This window comes from Dipodomys spectabilis, unplaced genomic scaffold (assembly GCF_019054845.1).
Source record: "Dipodomys spectabilis isolate Male_0828 unplaced genomic scaffold, ASM1905484v1 ptg000081l, whole genome shotgun sequence".
In the NCBI taxonomy this organism is placed as follows: Eukaryota; Metazoa; Chordata; class Mammalia; order Rodentia; family Heteromyidae; genus Dipodomys; species Dipodomys spectabilis.
In genome coordinates this window covers 19,967,784-19,992,846 of record NW_024870758.1, presented here as the reverse complement: position 1 = coordinate 19,992,846, position 25,063 = coordinate 19,967,784, and the positions used below count along the sequence as shown (strand labels likewise).

Sequence of the window (25,063 nt, the reverse complement as noted above, 5' to 3'; positions counted from 1 at the left end):
CACATTCAATCAACCCAATTAAGATGATCTTCCTAGAGTAAGTCACCACCTGCACAAGAAATAATTGATTATCCTATTTATCTCTATTTCCTTATCCTATGAGGGAGACCTCTCCCATGTTTTACTGCCACTCTATCAGTATTATTACTGAATATTAAGATGTAATAGCTTACAAAATAATTACACATCATTTAATCTCACTCAGCATTGATTTTCAACAGCAACAATAACAGAGCAGTTACAATTTTTCACTCTTTCAGTGCTACACAGCACCTAGGGCACATTAACAACAGTGTAAAAATTAGTCAAAGTGAAGCTTTGTCAAATGGATTCCTTATTTATCAAGCGAAACTCACTCTATCTGAATCTCAACGCTCACTATCATTGCCTGTTAAAATCCTCTTTCTATTTAATCCCTGTTACCCCTGTGAAAACTTCCCAGGAAACAAATGCCTAAAGTGCCTTGGTTTTCATGACTAACAGCCAATGTTTGTGTCATTTTAAAATAAAAATTGTCCCTTTGAACTTTGCCATAAGCATATTGATATTCCCTACTCTGCAATGGTACAAAGTTTTCTGGATCTAATGCATGTGTGGCAACTCTGCATCAGCGAGTGGCACCAACATTTTTGACATTTGTATTATTGCATTCAATGTTCCACTATAGACATCATATCTTGTTCTTGGTTAACATGGCAATCCACTTTTAATATATACTGCTTTTCACTCTTTCATACACACATTAATTTGTATTTGGCTACATCAGACAGCACAGTCTGAATCAACACAAAACTTTCCGAAGACTTCACAAGTTTAAAGATCTGTGCTGTTTTTCAGGTTTAGCACATATCAACATAGAAAGTTAGATCAAGAACTAGCTACTGAGTACTTAGTTCATTGGGTATTATTGGTTCTCTTAGTTGCAGGATAGAGACTTCAGAACATAATAGACTTAATAAAAATCACTCTGTGCCTAACAGGTATGCAAATTTCATGTAACACAAATCCAGAATATTATAAAATGGCATGTCTAAACAAGGGCGCAGATACCACTATTTTGTTAAGCATGAAATGAGTTAATGTATATATATTTGAATTTTTTTCTCACTGGACTACTCCACATTCTATCTCAAATTGGCTTTGCACAATTATAGTTGCTCAATATTTACATATAATAATTAACTGGATTACACATAAGCTTTGCTAGGTTCTTCTGTTCATATAAGGCTTTAACAAGATTGTGACAAATGGAGATCCAGTCCTACTTCAACACATCTAAAGATTAGCAATTTACCCAGAAAGTCCTGCTGTCTAAGAAATGAGAACCCTCTACCATCAGACACTAAAGACTGAATTGAAAGTCAGGTGCTGGTGGCTCATGCCTGTAATCCCAGCTACTCAGGAGGCTGAGATCTGAGGATCATGGTTCAAAGACAGCCTGGGCAGGAAAGCCTTGAGACTCTTATCTCCAAGAAACCACCAGAAAACAGGAAGTGGCACTGTGGCTCAAGTGGTAGAGTGCTAGCCTTGAGCTGAAGAGCTGAGGGGACAGTGCCAAGGCCGAGTTCAAGCCCCACCACCGACCAAAAAAAAAAATTGAATTGATTAAATTTCATAAGACAGAGAAAATTTGAGACTTCAGTGTTGACAAAAATAGAGTAAGGAAAAGGGTGGCAAATGGAAAACATGAATGTTAAATTATTCCATCATCAATTAAATTCAGGCTGGCTGACAATTAGGAAAGCTGAGCTGACATCTCAGGCTGTTGAGTGGAGTGGTGACCAGGACATTCATGGTTTCATTACTGAAATTCTCATGTCTCAGGAAGTATTACAGTCAAGAGCAAATCTGATGATTGACCCTTCTACTTCCTCCTTCAATATTTACAAGCTACTTTTTAAAATCTGATCAATAAATAAAAGAAATGATAAAGGTTTCCTACATAAAAGATATCCAAAGTCTTCCATATTTTAATTCAGCAACTGATTAATAAAGGCTCTTTACAAGAGAAAACTACCAGTCAAGTAATAAATAATTAACAAATAAGTAATCATAGAAGTTATTGGAAGAGGCATCAAATATATATACATCATTGTCACTGTTATCTGAAATAGTAACAATGTCTTTGAAAGGCAGAACCAATTTAGCACTGATACTCACTAGACACTATGTTGAAAACGAACTATACAACTTTGGGGGTGATGGGAGACTGGAGGGGAAAACCTGGGAGAAAATGAGGGAGGGCTAATACTGTTTAAAAAGAAATGTATTCATTACCTGACTTAGGTAACTGCAATCCCTCTGTACATTACCTTTACAATAAGTTAAAAAGGAAGAAATTCAACGCAATACCTATCCAAATTCCAACCTCATTCTTCAAGGAAATAGAAGAGGCAATCCAAAAATTCATATGGAACAATAACAGACCCCGAATAGCAAAAACGCTCCTCAACTGAAAGTACACTGCTGGAGGAATATCAATACCAAACTTCAAACTCTACTATAAAGCCATAGTAATCAAAACAGCTTGGTACTGGCATAAGAACAGACCTCAGGACCAATGGAATAGAATTGAAAACCCAGAAATGAACCTACAGACCTATAGCCATCTAATCTTCGATAAGGGAGCTAAAACAATAGAATGGAAGAAAGACAACCTCTTCAGTAAATGGTGCTGGAAAAATTGGTTAACTACATGTAGAAAACTTAAGCTAGATCCTTATATATCACCCTGCACCAGAATCAACTCCAAATGGATCAAAGACCTTGAAGTCAAAGCAGACACTCTGAAAACATTACAGGATGGAATAGGAGAAACCCTAGGTCTCCTTGGCTCAGGCCGAAATTTTCTGAATAGAGACCCGGAAACACAACAAATCAAAGAAAGGTTGGGCAAATGGGATTGCATAAAGTTGCAGAGCTTCTGCAGGGCAAATGACATAGCTAGCAAGATCAATAGAAAGCCCACGGATTGGGAGAAGATCTTTACTAGCCATACAACGGACAAGGGTCTCATATCTAAAATATACTTGGAACTCAAAAAATTAACCCCCCCAACAACAAATCCTCAAAAAAACAACTGCCCAATAAGTAAGTGGGCGAAAGACTTAAAGAGAAACTTCTCTGAAGAAGAAAGAAGGATGGCCAATAGACACATGAAGAAATGTTCAACATCCCTAGCCATAAAAGAAATGCAAATCAAAACAATATTGAGATATCATCTCACTCCAGTTAGAACAGCAAAAATCAAGAACTCTAACAACAACAGATGCTGGAGGGGATGTGGACAGAAAGGAACCTTACTTCATTGTTGGTGGGAATGTAAACTTGTTCAACCACTTTGGAAAGCAGTATGGAGGTTCCTCAAAAGACGTCACATAGAGCTCCCCTATGACCCAGCAATCCCACTTTTGGGCATTTACCCAAATGTTTACAAACAAGACCACACTAAAGCTACCAGCACAACTATGTTTATTGCAGCATTATTTACCATAGCTAAGATATGGAAGCAACCCAGATGCCCCTCAGTAGATGAATGGATCAAGAAAATGTGGTATATATACACAATGGAATTCTATGCCTCCATCAGAAAGAATGACATTGCCCCATATGTTACGAAATGGAAAAACTTGGAAAAAATTATATTAAGTGAAGTAAGCCAGGCCCAAAGAAACGTAGGTCCCATGGTTTCCCTTATTTGTAATATCTAGTATATGTATGAGTCAAGCGGAAAAGGTCAGATAATGTGATGTCAGGAAAATGAACCCTTAGATGTGTATTTTAATGTTTTTTTCTTTCATGCATGTGTTTCTAACACATTTGTAAGATTATCTCTTTGTTGCTTTGTATGTCCCTCCCCCACAGTATAACCCCTGCTTTCACTATATTTGATGTCAGTATAACTTGTGGAGGAGATGGGGAAAAACCAGTTGTTTAAGGATACAGGTGGACCTGTTGCAACAATGAGAAGTACAAGTTGTCATGTCCAAAACGAGCTTTACAACGTTGGTGCGGGAGGGGGGGGGTAAGGGGGGGGAAGGGGGGGAAGGAGAAGGATTGGGATTAGGGGGGGAGGGGGGAGGCTGGGAAGGGATGTGAAGGGTAAACAAAGGAGGAGGCTGCAATGCTTGGTAAGAAATATATGCATTATCCTGCCCATGTAACTGTAACTCCTCTGTACAATATGTTCACAAATAAAATAAAATTAAATTAAAAAAAAATAAGTTAAAAAGGAAGAAACGAAGGAAGGAAGGAAGGAAAGAAGGAAGGAAGGAAGGAAGGAAGGAAGGAAGGAAGGAAGGAAGGAAGGAAGGAAGGAAGGAAGGAAGGAAGGAAGGAAGGAAGGAAGGAAAGACAGCAGTAATCTGCATAATGAACATAAGAACGGAGAGGTGAACAAGCACATCTTGATTTAGCTGCTAACTACAAACATTGAGTTACCCAGAGGCTAATAATTCAAAACTGGAATTGGAAAGGATGAGTAAAATTTCCAATAATTAAGTAAATATTACCTCCTTTATAGTACTACAAGACAGTTTTCTGATTTCTGTTTTCAAATGGATTACTAAGGAGTATTGGTTGATTAGTTACAAAAAGCTAAATGCAGTGGAATTATTAGGAGAGGAAACATACAAAGGAGCATCTCTACAACTTGAGAGACTGCTCTATGGCTTATTTCTTTAGAAAAATTTGAGCTATTTTTTTACTAGTAAGGAATTACAGTATATATCTCGTTAGTGTTGCTTCATTTATTATTCTCCATTATTTTATTTCTTTTGGGCATCTCTGCCTTTTCTAAGCAGCCTGTGGGAGTTCCAGGAAAGGAATCCTACGGCCACTTTTCCTATTCCTCTTTAATCAAAAGTAACAGCAGAAACCTGAGGCTTTCTTCATTATCTTCAACAGTCCCCGTAGTTGCTGGAGCCAGGCCATTTTATGCAGACCTTAATTACCTCTGTTCTAGGCTATTGAAACAACTAAATGACTGGTCTGTCTCCAGTCTCAGACCATTCAATCCATCTTACAACAGCTATCAAAGGGTTTTTCTTTCTTGCAAATATTTTCATAGCATTGTTTATTTAAGTCCTTTATAGGCTTCCTTTTCAGCTGACTTATGTCCAAACTTTCATTCCAAACTCATCTGTATCCAGTATTCCTATACTACTATCTGTGAAGAAACTGACTTATCCATGATATTCTTAACAAAATGAACCCTCAATATGTACACTTGCTGTCTTTCTGACCAGAAGGTCCAGCCCTCAGAAGCTTGTTGATTTGCTTCCCCACTTCCCATTCAGATTTTAATACATCCCATGTCCTGCAGATGACCTTCCAGATCTTTCCAAGGTCAAATCCAGGGGCTAGTCTTCTCTGCTCCTACTATAACTTAAATGTGTTTGAGTACCAAGTGCTAATACTGAATTTAGCTCAACATCTTTCTCTCTTTTCACTGTGGACTTCTTCCTTAAGCAACCTTGCACTATGTTGAACCTAACTACATAGGTATACTCATAAGCATCTATTGCTTGATTTACTTGACAAACAAATCATGACTCAGAAAATAAGCTTGTAAAAAGATGATAACTGTACTAAATTCAGTTGGCATTGAACAAGTCAGCTGTGTTTACTGGATCCCCCACTTTCTGAGATCTAGGGCACACACACACACACACACACACACACACACACACATACACACACACACACAAAAGAGCTATAAAAGAAAGTCCTTCATGTATATATATATATATATATATATATATATATATATATATGTATATATATGTATTGGAAGTTTATAGCTTATTTGAAAGTATAAACTTATATGATAAAAATATGATAAGATGACTCATACATACCTATAAAGAAAATATTTCCACTAAAAGATAAGACACTAGGGATATGATTTTGTCAACTATACTAGAAATTTATGTATAGAGTACATATTGCAATTTACACATATTATCTGGCAATATGTAATATAAAAGCCAGTATAGCAGATACAAAATTTCAAACTCACCACTAGTCAAAAGAAACCAAATGATGACAAGAAATTTAAATATATATATTTATTTTTTGCAGGATTATGAGGAAATGGAACTTTTGTGTATTTTTGTAAACTGGTACTGAATTTTACAGTAGTAATCACAAAAAACATTAAAAACGGACAGCATAAGTAGGAGATTTTGCTCAGGATTTTTAAAAATAGTTGCAACCCATTGTCTTTGGCTCCTGCTTCTAATCATAGTTACATAGTAGACCGAGACCCAGAGACTCATAGTTCAAAGCCAGTCCAGGCCAGAAAAAAAAGATCATTTCCAAGTGAATGAACTAAAATAGTGGCTGGAGGCATGGTTCAATTATAGAGCAACTGTTGAGCAAACAAGCCAAGTTATCTTGAGGCCTTGAGGTGGTAAGGAAAACAGCTAGAGAAACTGATATGCCCAGGGAATATTCAACACATATGGCCCCTCCTGTGGAGAGAAGACAGAATTGCTACCCCAAGTGATACAACAAAAAACAAACCATAGTCACTGACAGTGGAGCAAAAATGAGAGCCATGAACCAGTGTCTGGGCATCATAGGAAGAGAAGTAACTGAGCTTTCTTCACAGGAACTCTGTGTGTGTGTGTGTGTGTGTGTGTGTGTGTGTGTGTGTGTGTGTGTGTGTGTGTGTGTGTGTGTGTGTGTGTGTGTGTGTTGATGTAGCAGTCATTAGCGTTTTAAGCAGAGGTATGTCTTGAAAATACTATTGGATACAAATCTATTGGGTAGCAGTAGACCATGACATGTGCCTGCAAGGAGAGATCCTTTAGGCACTAAATCCATTTCTGGATCGTATGATTCAGTGATAGCAAGATGTGAGCTTAAAGACTAAATGGGATGCATTCTTGAGAAGAGAAGCAATCAGATACCACACCCCCTGGGAACTTTGGCCCTCCTCCCAGTCATTGCTATGCTCAACCCAGGGACTTTGGACTCAGGCCTTGCCTGACCTCCCCATACCCTAATCCATCTCCTTCTGCTTTCTTTTTTAATGGCTCATAAGACTCCCTAAAATTCTAGGTGAAGTAGTTTAGTCTTCTTATTTTATTTACCAAATGATAACAATAATCCACAAGGGAAGGATTTTTTTATTTTTTTATTTTTATTTTTGTCTACAATTGTGTTCTTTAGCATTTACAGTCGTGGTTAACCTGCATAATAGTGCAATGAAGAAATTAGCTAGATTTACGAAGAAAAGAGGTAGACTGTGGATAAATGGCTGTCATTTGATCGAGACAAACTTTCCAAGAGAGGATGTAAGGTGATGACCTCGTATTTGGACTAAGGAAAATTGAATTGTGGGGAAGTGATCTGAAATTCATATAGGAAATGCAAGAACAAAATGATGGGAGATTTCTTACCCAATATCTTGTGAATTTGCCAAAATAGCAAGCATCTGAACCAGATAAGAATGATGGCAACGGCAGAAAGTTAGGGAGAAGCTGTAGACAGAGGAAGGCTAAGGGACTATGACAGAGAATATAAGAAACAACTGGAAAATACAGAGAAAAGTTGGGAGAAAATGTTATATCTCAATCCCATGGAAACAAAGCCTTCAAAATGTAAAAGAGCAATTAATGAAATGTTTTCTATAGGGGGGAAAAAACTCTGAAAACATTTTACACAAGTAGAGTTAATAGGACTTTAGAAGATATCATGAGAAGAACTTTAAGTTGTAGGTAATGGGAAGAAATGTTTAACAAACATGACTGTCTCTGTAAGAGACAATGGGAGGGTAAGAATAGTCACTTTCCCCAACAATAACAGGAAAGAGATAATATAACTATGCAGAAAAATAAGTAGAGTAGATAGATGCACAAGAAATTGAAGTGTCATTGTTTTTAATAGATTAGGTGAAGAGATGATAAGCCAAGAAAGGGAAAGGACATCTGGGAATGGGGACATGGAAAGAGAGAAGGTCTAAAATAGATCCCATGGGGAGTAAGCTTTAGAATACAGAAAAGACAATTAAAAAGACTGCCAAATAGCATCAGAAACCAGATTGAAGTTTGAAAGCATCAGTTCTAATGAGCCAAATCTGCCATGCTTTGCTTGCCTCCAGCAGGGCTCTCTCCTGGGAGGAAAGGAAAAGAGAACAAGAGGTACAGGTAGGCTACATTAGGAATTTGCTGATTCCTGGTGAATAAGAAGCAGATCTTGGGCATGGAAAGTCTGTCTTGTTTACATCACAAAGGGCAAAAAGCCCCGAGTCTGATCATTGTAAAACATTTCCAAGAAAATGAACATTAATATAGGTGAATCTTGGGATGAAAGCTGAAATTTTCATGAAAATTAGCAAATTTCTAATTTCTCACCTCCTTCCCCCACTACATTATTCCCTGCTGAGACCTCAGGATTGAGAAGTAGCAAAAAAAAAAAAAATTAAAGATTGTGACCAGTGAATTTCAGTGACATCATACTTCTGTCCAAGTGGGTGGAGAGAGAGCAGGGATTGGTCACATGAAACATGAAAGTGGTAACTCCAGAGAATTGTACACATTTCCAAGTCAGCAGCTATTAACTTCAACAATAACAACAACAAAAAAAGTAATGCCACCTACTAGAAGAAAAGTGGGCCTTCTGATATGTACAATTTGTTATTACTAAATAATTACTTGGCTTTATGATGAAATCCCAACACTTCCCCCCATCCTCACACACTGAACACCATTCACAGTCTCCTTTAAACACCTCTGCCATTTCTTGGTGCCTAGAATAAGTCAAACCCATTCCCAAGTCAGGGCCCTTGTATCAGCTGATTTGCAGTGTGTGCCACACTGCCCCTCTACAAGCCCAAGCTTTCCCTCTGGATAGGTGAGGCTCAGTTTAATTTCAGAGTGACTTCCCTTACCTGAAGCAATCTCTGTGCACTTTCTATCCCATGGTCATATTATTTTTTATTTCAACATATTAGAACCTAATAATATTTTGTATGTCTATTTATGGTTTGTCATCTTCCTTCTCTAATTAGAATAGAACCCAGGGAGGAAAGGGAATCTGTCCACTTAGGTCATCATGTTATAGCAACTCCAATACTTTTAAGCACACAGCATAAATTCAGTAATTACTTCTCTACTGGAAATAAAAACATGGTACTTTATTGCTAAATGTGATAGGAAGTTGTTCTGAGTAAAAAAAAAAGTATTGGGAAGATTTAGTACTATGGAACTTGAGTAGAAAAACTGGAAAATCTTGATGTCTTAATAGCAACAAATCCTGTCTAATATTAATGATAATATTATAATCTATAATGAGACAAGAAAATTATTGTGACTGGAGAGATAAGGAAGGAAGTATCCTTAAAGATGAATCTAGATTAATTCAAGAGAATTAATGGCAAAATGGATATAAAACATGTTATTTTAAACAGGTTTGGTAGAGTAGAGCTGCAGGTTTTAGTTTCAACAGTGTCCATTAGAACATATATTGAAACAAAATGTCTGATAAATTTTCTTCATGTAAGCAATATTTCTGCTGTATTAGACCTAGAAAACACATGTAATTTAGGGGTTAAGAGGAAGTAGGCTTATTAATTCTCTTCTTCATAAAAGATAATTTCTAAATAAGAAATGAATTATTAGCCAAGTCTTCATATTTCTTGTGGAAAGCATTCTTTGCAAGTTCATTGACAATTTTTTTTCAAGCACAAAGGAGGAAATGTTAAAACCAATATTCCTAAAGAATAAATGATGTTGCAAAATTCCTCTTGAATCTACATAATATACCATTGTTGGCTATCCTGAAGGAAAGAAAGAAAGGAATGAAAGAAGGAAGGAATGAATGAAGGACAGGAAAAAAGAAAGAAAGAAAGAAAGAGGAAGAAAGAAAACAGAAAGAAAGAAAAAGAAGAGAGAAAAAAGAAAGGAAGGAAGGAAGGAAGGAAGGAAGGAAGGAAGGAAGGAAGGAAGGAAGGAAGGAAGGGAACAACCTGCTTTAATATTCCCCTGAGATACTCATGTTGAAGCCAAAATATTTAATAAATAAGATAACCTCATACATACCTAAGCAGAAACATTTGGTAAAGACCTTAGTCTAAAGTCTTCAAGGACACCATTGTCAAGAAACACAAAGCACATTTGGGGAGTTATTTTACCTTTGAAATGTGAGTTTGTAGGAAAATGCTTTCACTTTCAAGAAATATACATGGTACTTATAAAAATCAGGGAAAGAATGGATGGATAGGTAAGTATATCTTTAAAACTGTCTCTATACATGTATATATCATGATAAATTACACACACATACATATATATGATATATATAAGTGATATATATTATATATATAAATATATATATATCACTTAAAGCCTCATGCCTTTAAACCTAGCCACTCAGAAGGTTGAAATCTGAGAATGATCATTCAAAACAAGTTTGTCCAGTATAGTCCATGAGATTTTTATCTGCAATTAACCAGAAAAAAATCCAGAAATGAATCTGTGGTTCAAGTGATAGAGCACTAACCTTCAACCAAACAGCTCCAGGACAAAGCCCAGGTCCTTAATTCAAGCCCCAGTACTGGCACATACACAAAAGCCCTTTCTTAATAGTGATTTGAATAATAATTTTATGGTAGGTTATAAGCACATAGTTATATAACTGTATGAAATAAATCAACAAAAAATAATAATAACTGTCTGACCACGTACTGGTATCTCTCACAATGCAATCCAAGTTACTTAGAAAGCTGAGATTTAAGGATGGTAATTTAAAGCCAGCCAGGCTGGAAAATTAATGAAGTTATTATCTCCAATTAACCACGGAAAAGCTGGAAGTGGAGCTGTGGCTCATAAGTTCAGAGACAGTGCTCAAGCTCTGAGTTCAAGCCTAAGACTTGTGCGTGCACACACATGCACACATGCGTACACACACACACACACACATACACACACACAATGTAACACTAAGAAATGAGATGTAAAAAATGATATTGAAATATAAGTTTGCTTAGATGAAGAAATTCAAAAATCAGTTTGTTTACAGTCTAAAATGTCTCATATAATATTCGTATCACTTAAATGCTAATGAAAAATTGAATAAGGCTTACAATCTTAAAACAGTGCACCAAACCAAACTTCACATATATTAAAATTTTAATAAATCCTCAAAAAAGGTTCAGAGTCTTCATTTTAAACTGCAGACTAATAAACATTATAGTAAAATGTAGATTCAAGGTACTTGTTTATTATTTGTCCTTTAAAAGAGAGATTCTAAATTTCAGAGATACATTATGTGATAGACGAGAAAACTATAGTAGTTTCACTGCTCCTTGTCCAAAAATGACTTATGTAAACAAAGATCTTACAAATTAGTATAAAACTTGAATATTAATTGTGAGTAGTGTTGCAGTATTTGTATACTTTATACATAACACTATGATTATCATGATGTTTGAAGAAAAATTAAGAGTGACAATATGCCTTGTTATTTATTACCTGGATAACATGTAAAATTCAAGATATACATTCATTTGCATGTATAATTATGAGACTATATTTTGTTCTATTAATCCAGTAGCTTCCAGACTAATGAGGCATTGTTTCAAGCATAAATAATATGCTCAAATTTACTTTTTTGCCAACCAAATTTTCAGAGAGCAGCAAACTTTAAGGATTTAGAACATTCCAGTGGAACAAAAATCTTAAGGAATAACATACAGCACATATTTAAACTGATGCAGAAGGAGAAAAAAAATCCTTTTTAATTCAAAAGTATAGTCAGAGTTCAGCTGGAGAAGTCTAGTGACCTGTTTTGAAATTAAAATTAAAATGTTGCTTTTGTGCAAACACAAACATGTGCATACACACAGGCAATTTTCCATTCCGATTGCACATAGGAATACCAAAGCTATATCAAGAAACCCGAAATCAACATCCTCAAGGCAAGAATATATACATTGAATTCAGACTGTTAGCCTGATTTAAATTTTTTTAAGAAAAATTATGATGATAGGAAATGCAACTTTATAATAAAATAGAACATCATAGTAATTTCCAAAGCATCATGTCAGTTTCTTTCCTTCCAGTGAGAATTTCTGTGGTTAATATCTGATAGGTAGCCACCAACAGAGTAAATCTTAATTTTCAAAGCAGTATCAAACTAATGTTACAAAGATATGAGACAAGTCATTACTTCATTCTTGAGAACTCTCAGCAATTTATCCCAATCTGTACAGATACTGTACATACAATAATATCATTATGGAATAAGAAAACATGATGTCATAGCTATAGTTTACTCACCAGTAGTTTCCACAATGCCTTCTAGGATGACGACAATCTCGAACTGTTCAGTTTGCATGCTTCGCTGGGATAGGTCATAAAAGGGGCTTTTGGCATCGATCACGTGGCAAATTGTGAGGGGGGACACAAGAAAAAGTTGATCTGCCCCTGTACTAAAACCTACATCCAGTTCAAGTTGGTCAAGGGGAAGGAATTCACCCTCAGGTGTCTGCCGAGACTAGACAAGCACACAGAAAAAGAGAAGAAATCACCACTTGTACTAAGATTTTCAAGGCAGCCCAATAGTAATTTACATCATTGCCAACATTCTGCACTATCAATCATCTGTAACAAAATCCAAACAAATCATTATGCAGCTATGTTCTAGCAAATGGGCTGAAATCCCACATAGCTCATACAGAACATACATGCATTATTTATAATATACAATTTGCTATAATTACCATTCCCTTACTCGTGAGCTTTGGAGAAATGCCTGCTCCAACAATGGCTGTTAGCGCCAACTGTGGAACTGAACGTACATGTGCCATTGTTTGACATAAATCACAGCATGATAACTCACCAACTCACCAGTTGTCAAGATTTTCTTTCTCCATGAAGCAAATAAGTGGGCAATTCTTATGGAATTTATTAAGGTGAAAAAGGCTAAATATCATTTAAGAAGAGATTTATCCATGTATTGAAAAGTACAATGCAATCATTTATTTGCTAAGGACTTTTGAAAAGTCACAAATGGTTATAAATAAATAAAAATGAAGATTTTTCTCATACTAAATTGTGTTATGTACACAAGTGCTCACATACTGAAATTAACAGGCAGATGCTATTACCTGATGCCTTTTACACTTTGATAATAATCTGCATTATAATTCCTTCCCCCCACACTCTTTTTGTCAGTTGTGGGGCCTGAACTCTGGGTCTGGGCATTGTCCTTCAGCTCTTCAGCTCAACACATGCACTCTACAACTTGAGCCACAACGCCACTTCTGGCTTTTTCTGCTTATGAGGTGCTGAGGAATTGAACTCAGGGCCTCATGCATGCAAGACAAGCACTCTACCACTGAGCCACCTTCCCAGACCTGTAATTCCTTCTCTATACATTTTAAAGCATAGTGACAAAGTATGTCAAATTGAACTTTCTTTAATCAAAATTAAAAATCAATATTTGATGAAGTTTAAAAAATCTTTTATCAGGCCATAGTATTGTTTCAGGATAAATCACCCCAAAACTCAGATTCAATAAAGTATGAATCTACTTGCTTTCTAAGGATCAAAATCAAAGTTAAATATAACTTCAAAATTGACAAACCATGAAAGAAAACTTACTCACTTTTTCTATTAATTTTCATTGTTTCCCGTGTATAAGCCAATATTTAAGTTTAATTTGTAAATATAAGTGGTAAATACAGATGGATAATTAGTGGCAACATACAAAAAATAGTAGGGAGAGGACTATGCTGCTGATCAAATGGAACTTTGGAGAACACATGACATTTCTTCAGACTCTTAGAAAAACTGATTTAATGAACTAAACTGAACTAATTGCACTACTCTGTCCAATGAAATGACCATTTAAAGATACAAATCTTATTCACAGAGCAAGAAATGCTTTGGTTAGTATGTTGGGTAAATATATCTCAAAGCATTGAGAAATTGATTTAGTGACCTGTTCTTTGTGCAAATAGAAGTAAGGGTTTCAATTTGTGAGGTTTATATGGGTAATACTTTCTATAAAGAATTTCAAAAGCAGAATTAGTTAATTCGAGAGGCTAATTTTGTACTTGGTGATATTCAGGAATATTATTTGTCCAGAAGAAAATCCAATGAAGACATTGAAGTTACTTTTCTTCTCTACCTTGTAGGTAGTTTGGAGGAGAAGGAAGAGAAGAAAAAGAGAGAACACGAGGTAGAGGACAGATGACTTAAAGGGAAAAAAATTCACAGAGGGGAAATAAATAAAAACATCCACTATAATAACCAATGTTGGAGAAAATAAGGCCTTTCCAAGCCAACATAATAAATATGTTGGACATTTTTTCAAGCTACCTATATTTCTCAACCTATTCTCAAATTAGTGAAATATAAAACAAATCAGCATCTTCCTCCTACACTGTATCAAATATTGATAAAGATAAAAAGTAAGAAAAAACATAAATATAACCATAAAATTATGTGTATGCTTGTGTGGTTATTTTCTAACCTAGTAAGAAATAGGTGCTATATAAACACAAGGTGGTGTTTTGGTACTTGTAATGATCAAAATATGGGTCTTTTAACTAGCTGTTTTATACTTTACCTTCCCAGCATTTTGTGTCAGTATTGACCCTGAAAATTCTTTTTAAAACATCAATTTACTGTTTATTTATAGTAATTTTCCTCAAGGAATATATTCATTTGCATACAAATGCTAAAATTTGGCTTCCTTTTTATGTATTTGTTATTTAAGCCTGTTCCTCATCATAAGGGAGCTTATCAGAAGCTATTAAATCATATATTCCTTAATCTTTTGACAACTCATATAAAGAAATGCCCTAGAAAACAGGTAGGCCACCAGAAAAATTTCCAGTTTGTAGTAAGATATATTTTATTTTTAGTAGTTTCTTCAGATATAGGTCATTTAAGCTTAACATACATGATCCATATTTGTTCCATTCAGGCTCAACTTCTTATTTTAAATGTGTGTCTGTATATTCAAAATGATACTAGGTAATTCCTCCTCCCCTCTCCCACTGCTCTGCATCCTGTCCCAGACTTCTTAATATGTGACATAATGGAAAAGTATTAATAACTTCATTTTTTATATTTTCAGAAATATGATACTTTCTACATTCACATTGAAATTGTTTTCCAGTGGCTACTATCTAAGTTAACATTTCTTTAACTATTGAGTCACCCTACATACATGAACATTTGTTATCACCCATCTTATTTCTTTATATTAAACCATAAAATATTTCACCTATCAATATGTTCACACCCCTGTTCCTTGTTTGCCTCTTGGAGTCAGTAATGGACTAGAATCAGACAGAAGGCTCTGTTGAAGGTCAATGTGAAGGGTACAGTATGAGTGGCAGGTGTTGGAGGACTAGCAGTGTCTGAAGTCTGAATAGACCCCAGTTATGGTAGCTCAGCCAACTGTTACAGAAACCTACAGAGACCTACTCAATAAATTTAAGAAGTAAGCACATACTACTCCAGATTATAAAACTCTAATCTAGTGTGTCCTAATTCATAGACATGCTAGAGATTGTGTCTTTAAACCATTAAATTATACAAGTGAAGTAAAAGAAACTGAGAAATTTTATTGAGAGAACTGTAATAAACATACACACACTTATATACATATATACATATATATATATATATATATGACAGAGCAAGATAAAGGAGAAGATGAATTATATATGTGCCTATATAAACTCAACTGATTTTAAGTTTGAGCATTAGATAAAATGTTGTCACTGTAATCCATTAGTTTCATATGTCTTATTTATCAACTACTGTATTTCACTTAGAAATATCGGACCATAGACAAAATAGTCTGAGGTACACATACTTTAACCTGACTTCATGTGGCATTATAAGAACTATCATCTAAGAAGACTATCTTGGATAGTCTTTTTTCCCTAGTACTACAAACTTCCTAATTCCTAAGGGAATAAAATCCATGCTTATTTCCTTGATAAGGGGAGTAAATAAGATGTGCTATATGGAACTGCCATAATAATATCCATAATTTTATATAATAAATTTTAAAAATTTAAATGAATCCAAGGAACAGATAAATTGAAAATAAGGATGCCCTAGATCAATAATTCAGATTGTTTCAAAATTCAAAAAAATTGCTAAAATTTAGACAGCTATGATAAAAATTTGCTTATATTTATTGTCCAGAAATAATCATTTGAACATCATGAAATTTTGAAACTTTTGTAAAGTATATGAAAATTTCTAAGGTATTTGTCATGGTGAAATAGCTGTTTAGTAAATAGTTTAATAGTATATATTTCTATTTTATGTAAATGGACCTATGTGTCCTGTTTAAGACGTGTCATATTCTATTGTCCTATGTACTAATTTTAAAATAGTGATAAGTATTCAATTTGAATAGCCTTGGATTCCAAAGAGAACTACAAAATAATCAACTACAATTCTGAGTACAAATAGCTACTCAGGAGGCTGAGATCTGAGGATGGAGGTTTGAAGCCTGTCCGGGTATGAGACTTGAACCTCCAATTTATCACTATTAAAGCTACAAATGGAACTCTGAGTTAAGTGGTAGAGCACTATCCTTGAGCAAATCTCAGGGAGAGTTGCCAAGACCTGAGTTCAAGCCTCAGGACCATCACATACAAAATCAAAGGAATCATAAGTCACAAATGCCTGAAGAAACCACTACAGTCAGGTACTTTCAGATAGCCTTTATAGGACAGATGAAAGACAGTTATTGGTGGGTACACACACATGTATATGTGTGTGCATACTAGATACTAGATATACATTTAGTAATGTCGTGACAGGAGATAAGTGGCCACTTGAATTCTCCAGGGCCAACACAGCATTAATATAATCTGTATCTGCACCACAGTGTTTCAATCTCTGATCTGAAACTGTGCCAGAAGTTTCCTAGCTTGGATTGAGGATGGTGAGAATTTTGAATATAACATGTACTCACTTTCACCTGTCTGTCCATATTTAACTGTGTCATATTCCCAGGCTTGATTTACTCCTTACCACACTACCTCAGACAAGTCTCTGCTGGAAAGGCTATGCAGGCCAGAGGCTAAGGTGGAGAGAAAATACAATCTTTCCTAACACATTCCTAGTAGTTAGTGTAGAATTTCACTTTCCTCTTTATTTGTGTAAGTCACATGTATTCGTACATACTGAGTAGATGCTGAGGTCAGAAAGAAAACTACACAAAGAGAGGCCAGAGTCATTAATATCTAAATCTAATATTAGGAGGAAAAAGGCCAAAAAAGAGTTTTTAAGATCAAAAGCAAAAGAGCCTATGTAACCAAAAGCAGATCAAAATTTAAGTAAGATGGAGAAGAATGTAAGCCTAGAATATTATCTACTTTGGCTGCTAAAATGTACATTAATTTGGGATCTTAAGCTCTGCATTCCATGAATATTCAGGTAGAAAAACCAAGGCCAGTATCAAGACTAAAATAAAGATTTTTAATGCTAAACTAATTAGTTCCAAAAATGTCCTTTTTTGCAGGGTTCTAGTGGCTCATGCCTGTAATCCTCGCTGCTCAGGAGGCTGAGATTTAAGGATCTCAGTTCAAAGCCAGCCCAGGCAGGAAAGTCTGTGAGACTTTTATCTCCAATAAATCTACTCAGAAAAAGCCAGAAGTCTAGTTGTGGCTCAAGTGGAAGAGTGCGAGCCATGAGCAACAAGAGGCTCAGGGACAGAGCCCAATGTCTGAGTTCAAGCCCCAAGATGAGTAAAAAAAAAAAAAGTTAATTTGAATATAACCAATGTACCTTCAATAGATGCAAGTCATTTATCTTATAACAGATGACATAAGGAGCAGCTGTAAGGGCCTGTTACAGAATTTATAATAACTATGGTCAGAATTTGTTAGCTTCCTGCACATTCCCCTCCCACATACCAAACACTCCCTAATCCATCAAATGTTTTAGTCTGCCTCCTTTATCATTTGTTCTTTCCTACTGCTTTTTATTTGTGAGTATTTACACTTTTTCTATGTTAAACTTTTTGCTCTGATTACAGGCTACTCTTACTTTTGAGAAACCATATGAAATTTAAAAATTAAAGAAAAAAGATATTACTGCTGGTGGGGACGAGAATAATAGTAATAGATTTTAGAAAGAATCCAAGATCTTCTAGATACTCTGTGCATTTAATTTGTTAAAATGAAGACAAATAATATTCTTAATATATCAAAAGAAGTTGAAATTAATCAAAATCAATTGATTAAAAACAGTCAGCCATACAACAATTGTATAGCATTAAAACAAATTCACATTAAAGTACAAAATATGAAATGAAGACAAAATCTATAAATACATGAGAAAAATGAAAGACTCTTGAGGTCCAAGAATTTCTATGGTTAAAAGATTTAACACAATTTTAATACAGGCCTAAGGATATGGCTTAATGTCAGATGCTTTCCTAGCTAGTTTCATGGCTCTGTGGTTGATCCCTTGTGATTCAAAAAAACAAACATAATTTAAAAAATAAAAGTGTGTCCGGGCCTGGGAATGTAACTGAATAGCACAGTTTATTCATGAGGCCCTGAGACCCTCGGTTTAACATCTAGAACTGGGGGAGGGGTGAGTAATGGGGAAAAGAAGCTACCTTCTACAAGGAGGATAAATAGTCTAGCAGTTTGAAGACAAGATCTTTTTTTTTTTTTTTTTTCTGTTGTCCTGCACTTGACCTCACTGATGTGGAAAAAGCACTCAGAATCTGATTCTGAACATCCATATGAATGAAGAACAGAACAAGTAAATACCAAAACAATATATGTGATGTTAGAAAAGACAGGGAATACAGGAATTCATTCTATTGGCTTTCCATAAATCAAAAAATGAAAATTAAAGGATGCATAGCTAATCTTTTGAGAAAGAAAAATATGACTACTGGCAATGAAAAGAAATGTAAAGAAATAAAAATATCCTTCTGTGAGAAAAAAATCACCTTTATCCCTTTCAAATTATGTATCTAACAATAGTAGACTTCATGCTTATGTTTAAAAGTATGTGTAAATATGAGCATATATAATAGAAACCTATAGTCATATATAGGACAGCTTTTAAATAATACATTTGCAAACTCTTGAATTATTTAATTCTTCCCTTAAAAAGTTGGATGTCTAGAGCAGTCTATAACTATTGTTAGATTAACAGGAAGGACAAAGTGATGATTTCCAAATTTTGTTTTCCAACATATGTTCCAGCATTACAACTATATATTTCAACTCCCTAATCCAGGCATTTTAGCTAAATATGTGTAAGGATAATACATTAAATTAACAAAACTATGATAATAGTTTATAACTATTCTCCAGGTAAGAAAACACAAAAGACATTAATGGTTCAAGATGGATTTGATGATAAGATGAACTATTAATGCTCATCTTAATATAGTACTATAGTTTACTTGTAGCTAAATTATATAATTTTAAAATTTCACTTTTAATTTAAACTTTTTTAGTAGAAAAAAATAATTGGCCTTGTCAGGCATGCTGTTAGAATATCTATATTTCATTTCTAAGAGAAATTTCAGTATTTTGTAGTTGAAAAGTAAAGAATAAAGTTTATATGAAGAAATTGTCTTCATATAAGCAAAAGGAAAAATTAAAAATTAACAAAGAATTTTTAACCAAAAGTTATAGAATTCAAAGGAGTTATTCATGGAAAATCTCAGAATGGCCAGTATTAGAAACTCAATGCATAATCTTACAGTCTTCTCAAGAATCAAATGTGGTTTTGAATAATTATAGAAAAGTCTATGTTTTAACTCATTAAAAAAGCTTTTGTTCCAAAAATAAGGAAGGGAATAGCAGTAGAAAAATGACAGGTTATAGACAAAAATATATGAACAGTAATTAGTATCAATACTATCATTAGTATAGTAATGTGTAATAACATATTACATGAGGAATGCATAGAGCTAGTGGAAAAATATTAAAACTTTGACCTTTGGCAAAGCTTATATCCAATAACAAAGTTTACTGTTTTGAAGTTAACTGTTTTCAAAACAGAAAATAAGAACACCTTGTTAAAGAAAAATCTCCCCTTTAACTTTTCTGATTATTATCAATTCCTCAAGAAAATGTGACTCTTTTTCAATAAATTCTTAGGAATTTCCAATAATTACAAGAGTTCATTTTAATTACTATTCCTACAGAGAAAAAATTCAAGCAAAGTACATTATCATTGTTTGAAGTACATTGCTTGAAGAACTACTTATGATTGGACTTTTACTTCTACAAAAATAAGTGAAAATGTTTACTATAATTTTGTTTAAATATAACTGTAGTACTATGTATTGATCATTTTTAATTCCAATACTGGTATTCTCCTAATAACTTATTAGTAAAAAGATTATAGGAGTACCATTCTACTATCACAATTAAATATTACTTTATCACCTTGTGTTAATATAGTACACTTGCTTCAAATTTTTCAATACTATTAACATTTTTTAATCAAGATGATATATGTGGTTCATGGCATCATGTATGATTTGTGTGCTTTAGATAGACTGTATCATTGTATTTCCATATGTGTGTATATGTTTGTGTGTATGACAGGGAGAGAGGAAGAGAGAGATTAATGCATGTTATATATTATATTAATCTATGAGAATAATATATACCATGTCATATATTACACATGTTCTATTCTATATCTACAAATTCAAATTTTGGGGATTTGTCCAAATAAAATTTGATGACATCTAAAAACATCTGAAATATATTGCCTTGGAATTATCTCTGTTTTTATAACTTTAGGTATTTGCAAACCAAAGAAGTATAATTTTCAATTTCCACTGGATCAGTCAATATAGTAAACTATTATTCAACAATATTCTCAAACTGGTTATGAACATAGATTCCTTGGGAGAAACTATGGACTAGACTAAACGTCAAAATGTTCCTATCTGCAGAGTAGGCCTAACTTGAAGAAAGATGCTATATTTGGTGTATGTATAGAAATAGGCTTATACAACATTATCAGTACAATAAACATGTAAACAGCACAAATGTTTTGCTTGATCTCGCAGCCCCCTTATTTCAGACATTAGTCAATGAAACAATACTCTAAGGTTAACTCTAACAATTGTATGTCGTTCATTATAATTAATTACAAAATAATGTAGTATACTCAGATTATTTACTCCTAGTATTTTCATGTGAATATACGTTAGAACAAGGCTGGTAAGTACTTTACCCTTTGATATACAAAATCTCATGCTTCCTAATATAGCATAGTAAAATATGGTTGTGATACAAAATGACAGGACTGGTGAGTGGCTTTAATTCTGTACTGAGTAACTTAGTCAAAAAGAATTAGAATAAGAAATTCTAAGAACAAAAATACTAAAATCCCATAAGGGAAAAACATTTTAAAGCCCCTGTGTCACATTTAACTAAGTTGTGGCTGTGGTAAACAATATATTTTTGTACTGTGAAAATTAAAATTCCAATGGCCAAAATCTCAATTTAAGTAGTTATCAGATTTTCATTTTATCAACATTTCAATTCTGAATCTGGTTGTGGTTTTTTTTAATTCAATTATAGATAAGTCTTTTCCCATTTGTGACCTATTCATTTGGGGTTGTCATTTTCAATTTATAAACATTTGAAAACTACTAAAGCAAACTCTTCCAAAAAAAGAAGATTGTGGGAGTGGGGAGGGAACGGGAGGAGAGGAGAAGGAGGAGCAGGAGGCATTGTAAATGACATCTAGAGGGAAAACTAGGCTTTAATCCCTCCTCCCCAGGCACCAATTGGACGAGTGAGGGGTGGGGGGTGGACTTGAGTTGTGTGTGTGCTGCTGCCCGGTAATGACTAGGAAGACCTGGCCCTAATAACCACTCTATATGCAATTTGTTTTAGCATTTATACCACTGATAGTAGGAAGCAATCTTCTTTAATGGATGCTGAAAAGCTTCACGTGAAATCTATAATTGACAAAGGCTTCATAGAAACAGGTAATTAAGAATAAAATTATCAAGTGGCTCCACAGGAAAAGCACTCAAGCTTTCACAGAATACTTCTCTAGGAAAATATTTAGTAAAAATAAAAACTTAAAAGGGCCAGGTGTGATGTCTTCCACTTTATTAACTGTGCCCTGGGCCTGACCACAGGTGGACTGAAGCTTCTAGAGCCTAGAACAATTAATCCACCTGTTAACATTATTAAGGTGCGGGGGGGGGGGGGGGGAAGGGAAAGAAAAAAAATACAATAAAGGCAAACCCCAAAGTAAAAGTTGAGGCAAGTTCTGCAGCTCTTCAAAACGAAAGCTGATCCGTCGATGGTTTCTTTTTTAGTATCTGAAGTTTAATAGAGTAATGCCAAGTTGGTAATAAAAGCAAAGCATGCTGAAAAGCAAAGCAGGCTGGTGACCAGGACAAGGGAACTGATTATCCCTCAAGGCTCCACGGCTCTGCTTCAATGTTACTAGTTCTGAACAGGATCCAAAGGCATCTGAAATGATGCCTATAATTAAGAGCTCAAGAGTGGGTGGGGAAAAGAACAGAACTGCAACTGGGCCTCCCTCCCTCCTTGCCCCTTCAGCCCACCCCCTAAAGAGGTTTACCTGCGCAGGTGAATGGGGGGGGGGGGAAGAGGGACTGGAGAGGGCCGGCAAGCTCTGGGTGTCCCGCGGAGGGGAGGCAGAAGAGGGGAGCACTTACTTTGAGCAGCTTACAGCGGATCTGCGCTGAGACCATGTGGCTGTTGCGCAGGTTGCCCACTCGGAACATGAGCGTGAGTTTCCCGTCCCTCATGGAGATCACCGCGTGCTCGCTGAACATGAGGGTCTCGGCGCGCTTCTTGGGCTGGGACATCTTGATGAACATGCAGCCGATGAGGAAGGCGTCCACGATGGAGCCCAGGATGGACTGGAAGAGGAAGAGGATGATGCCCTCGGGGCACTTGTCGGTGATATACCGGTAGCCATAGCCGATGGTAGCCTCGGTCTCGATGAAGAAGAGGAAGGCAGAGGGGAAGTTGTAGACGTTAGCCACGCAGGGCGTGTAGTTGCCGACGTGGGCTTTGTTCAGGTCGCCTCGGGTATAAGCGATCACCCACCACATGGACGCCATGAAGAGCCAGGCCACCGTGTAGGTGAGGATGAAGATGAAGAGGTTCCAGCGCCACTTGAGGTCCACCAGCGTGGTGAAGAGGTCCGAGAGATAACGGCTGGTCTCGCTGCCCAGGTTTCCGTGCTGGACATTGCACCGACCGTTCTTGTCCACGAACCGCTGCCGCTTCTTCTTGGGTACCAGCTGCTGCTGCTGCGGGCCCTGCCCCGGTCCCTGGGGTTGCAAGCCAGAGCCGCTGGACGAGGTGGTCACTACCTGGTAATCGTCCCCAAATTTCCTTCGGAGTGCAGACATAATACGGAGGGGCGAGCCAGATTCAAGCGCGAAGCGAAGGCGCTGGAGCCAAGCGCTGCAAACCAGCACCAAAAAGGAGGTGGGAGCCGGGGGGGAGGGCGGGAGGGAGGGAAGGAGGGAAGGTGGGGGCCAAAGCAGGCGCTTTTTTCCCCCGAGCTTTGGGGGGAGCGGGGGTTGGGGCTGGGGGTGGGGGAGAAACGCACCCAGCGCAGGAGCGGCGATCTCTTGCCCCGCGGCCAGTGCCTCTCCTCCTCCCCCGGGACGGAGATCGGCGTTTCCAAATTGAGTCTTAAAACATCAACATGAAAAAGTGTTCCCGGGCACTCCAGGCAGGAGGGACTCGAGGACCGGAAACCCCCGCTACAATTTTGCCTTCCAGCAGCTTCGCGCGGCTCCTCTTTTCTTTCCCCACCTCTGGCATGCCGGGGCCACCTCTCTTACCTTATCCTTCACCACCTGGAAACTGACTGTTGAAAAGCAACGGTTGGCCAGCAATTCCCACCTCACCTGCCAACTCGCCAGACTGCCAGAGCTGCACTACCTGCTTGGACCAGACCCTCCCACCCCCTCCCTTCTGCACCCCAATCTCCCGCTCCCCACCCCGTCCCCCCGCCCCCCCCCCCCGGGGAGAGGTCTTCCTGGCTCCCCTGGGCGCTCGGGGCCGCCTATCTTTTCGCCAAAATCCCGCCCAAAGGCATGTCTGCAGGGCCGGTGATACAACGCCCCCCCCCCACGCCCCGCTGGGCTCAGAATCCCCTGGTGGGCGCGAGCGGCCACGAAATCCTTGGAGCGGACCTTCAAGTCCCCCGCCCCACTTAAAAACACCCCCGCGCGCAGGCCAGGGTGCGGAGCCCCGCACTCGCCCAGCGGGAGAGCGCAAGAGGCAGCGCCGCAATCGGCAGCGGCAGCCTGGCCGCGCACCCTGCGCTTAGGGCCGTTTTCCCACTTCCTACTTTTCCTAGTGGACCTCGATGGGCGCCCGAGCAGGTCCTTCGGGCTGCGTGCGTCCCCGACAGCCCACACTGTCCTCAGGAAAATAAATTAAAAAAATAAATTCCTGCCGCGCTGGGCACTGAACTAACCGGGACACCGGACTCTGGGGTTCCTTGGCGCGGTGTCCTCTTTTCCAGGCAGATCCGTGGTGTGGATTGCTGATGGACAAGGTTCCAGCCTTGGGCTGCGGATCAGACTTTCGGGTTCAACACGAGCACCTCTCTCCAGCTCTTCCTATGCCTGGCGGTAGAAACCTTTGCCTCTTCCTTCCCAGGTCCACTACTCCCGGCCCGCGCCCCGGTGGCCCCGGGTGGAGGACGCGAGGCGCTAGCAGAGGCGGCGGGAATGAGGTGTGTGTGCTGGAGCGTGAGAGCAGCTGCAGAGCCGCGCTAGCCCCGCCTGTCCCTGCCTTCCCCCACCGCTCCACCAGCCCCAGTTGCACCTCCGCGCCTCAGTTGAGCCTGCAGTGTCTGGCAGCTCAGGAAAAGCTAGCCCCTCCAATGAGAAGCAGCTATAAATCTGCTCCAAACGTCAGCCAACTCTTCTTCCTCACCCCCTTCCCCCACCCAATCGCCTTGCATCAGTCAGAAAGCCCCCAACAAGCAGCAAATCCTGCTCTCTGAAAGAAGTACAATATGTTTCTATAAGTAGGGCCCTCATTTCCATGGATGCCTGCAGCTTGGGG

General features: G+C 37.4%; 1 protein-coding gene across 1 annotated transcript in view; it reads right to left on the bottom strand.

Moving 5' to 3' along the window:
- The window catches only part of Kcnj3 (potassium inwardly rectifying channel subfamily J member 3), a 149,406-nt gene extending 125,941 nt beyond the window's left edge, over positions 1–23,465 (bottom strand). The window contains exons 1-2 of the mRNA XM_042683521.1: positions 22,681–23,465; positions 12,285–12,501 (exon numbers count right to left, since the gene is read on the bottom strand). Of these exons, the coding sequence (XP_042539455.1) occupies positions 12,285–12,501; positions 22,681–23,385 (922 nt within the window). The 5' untranslated portion in view covers positions 23,386–23,465. The remainder of the gene's footprint in view (positions 1–12,284; positions 12,502–22,680) is intronic.
- Positions 23,466–25,063: the final 1,598 nt, after the last annotated feature.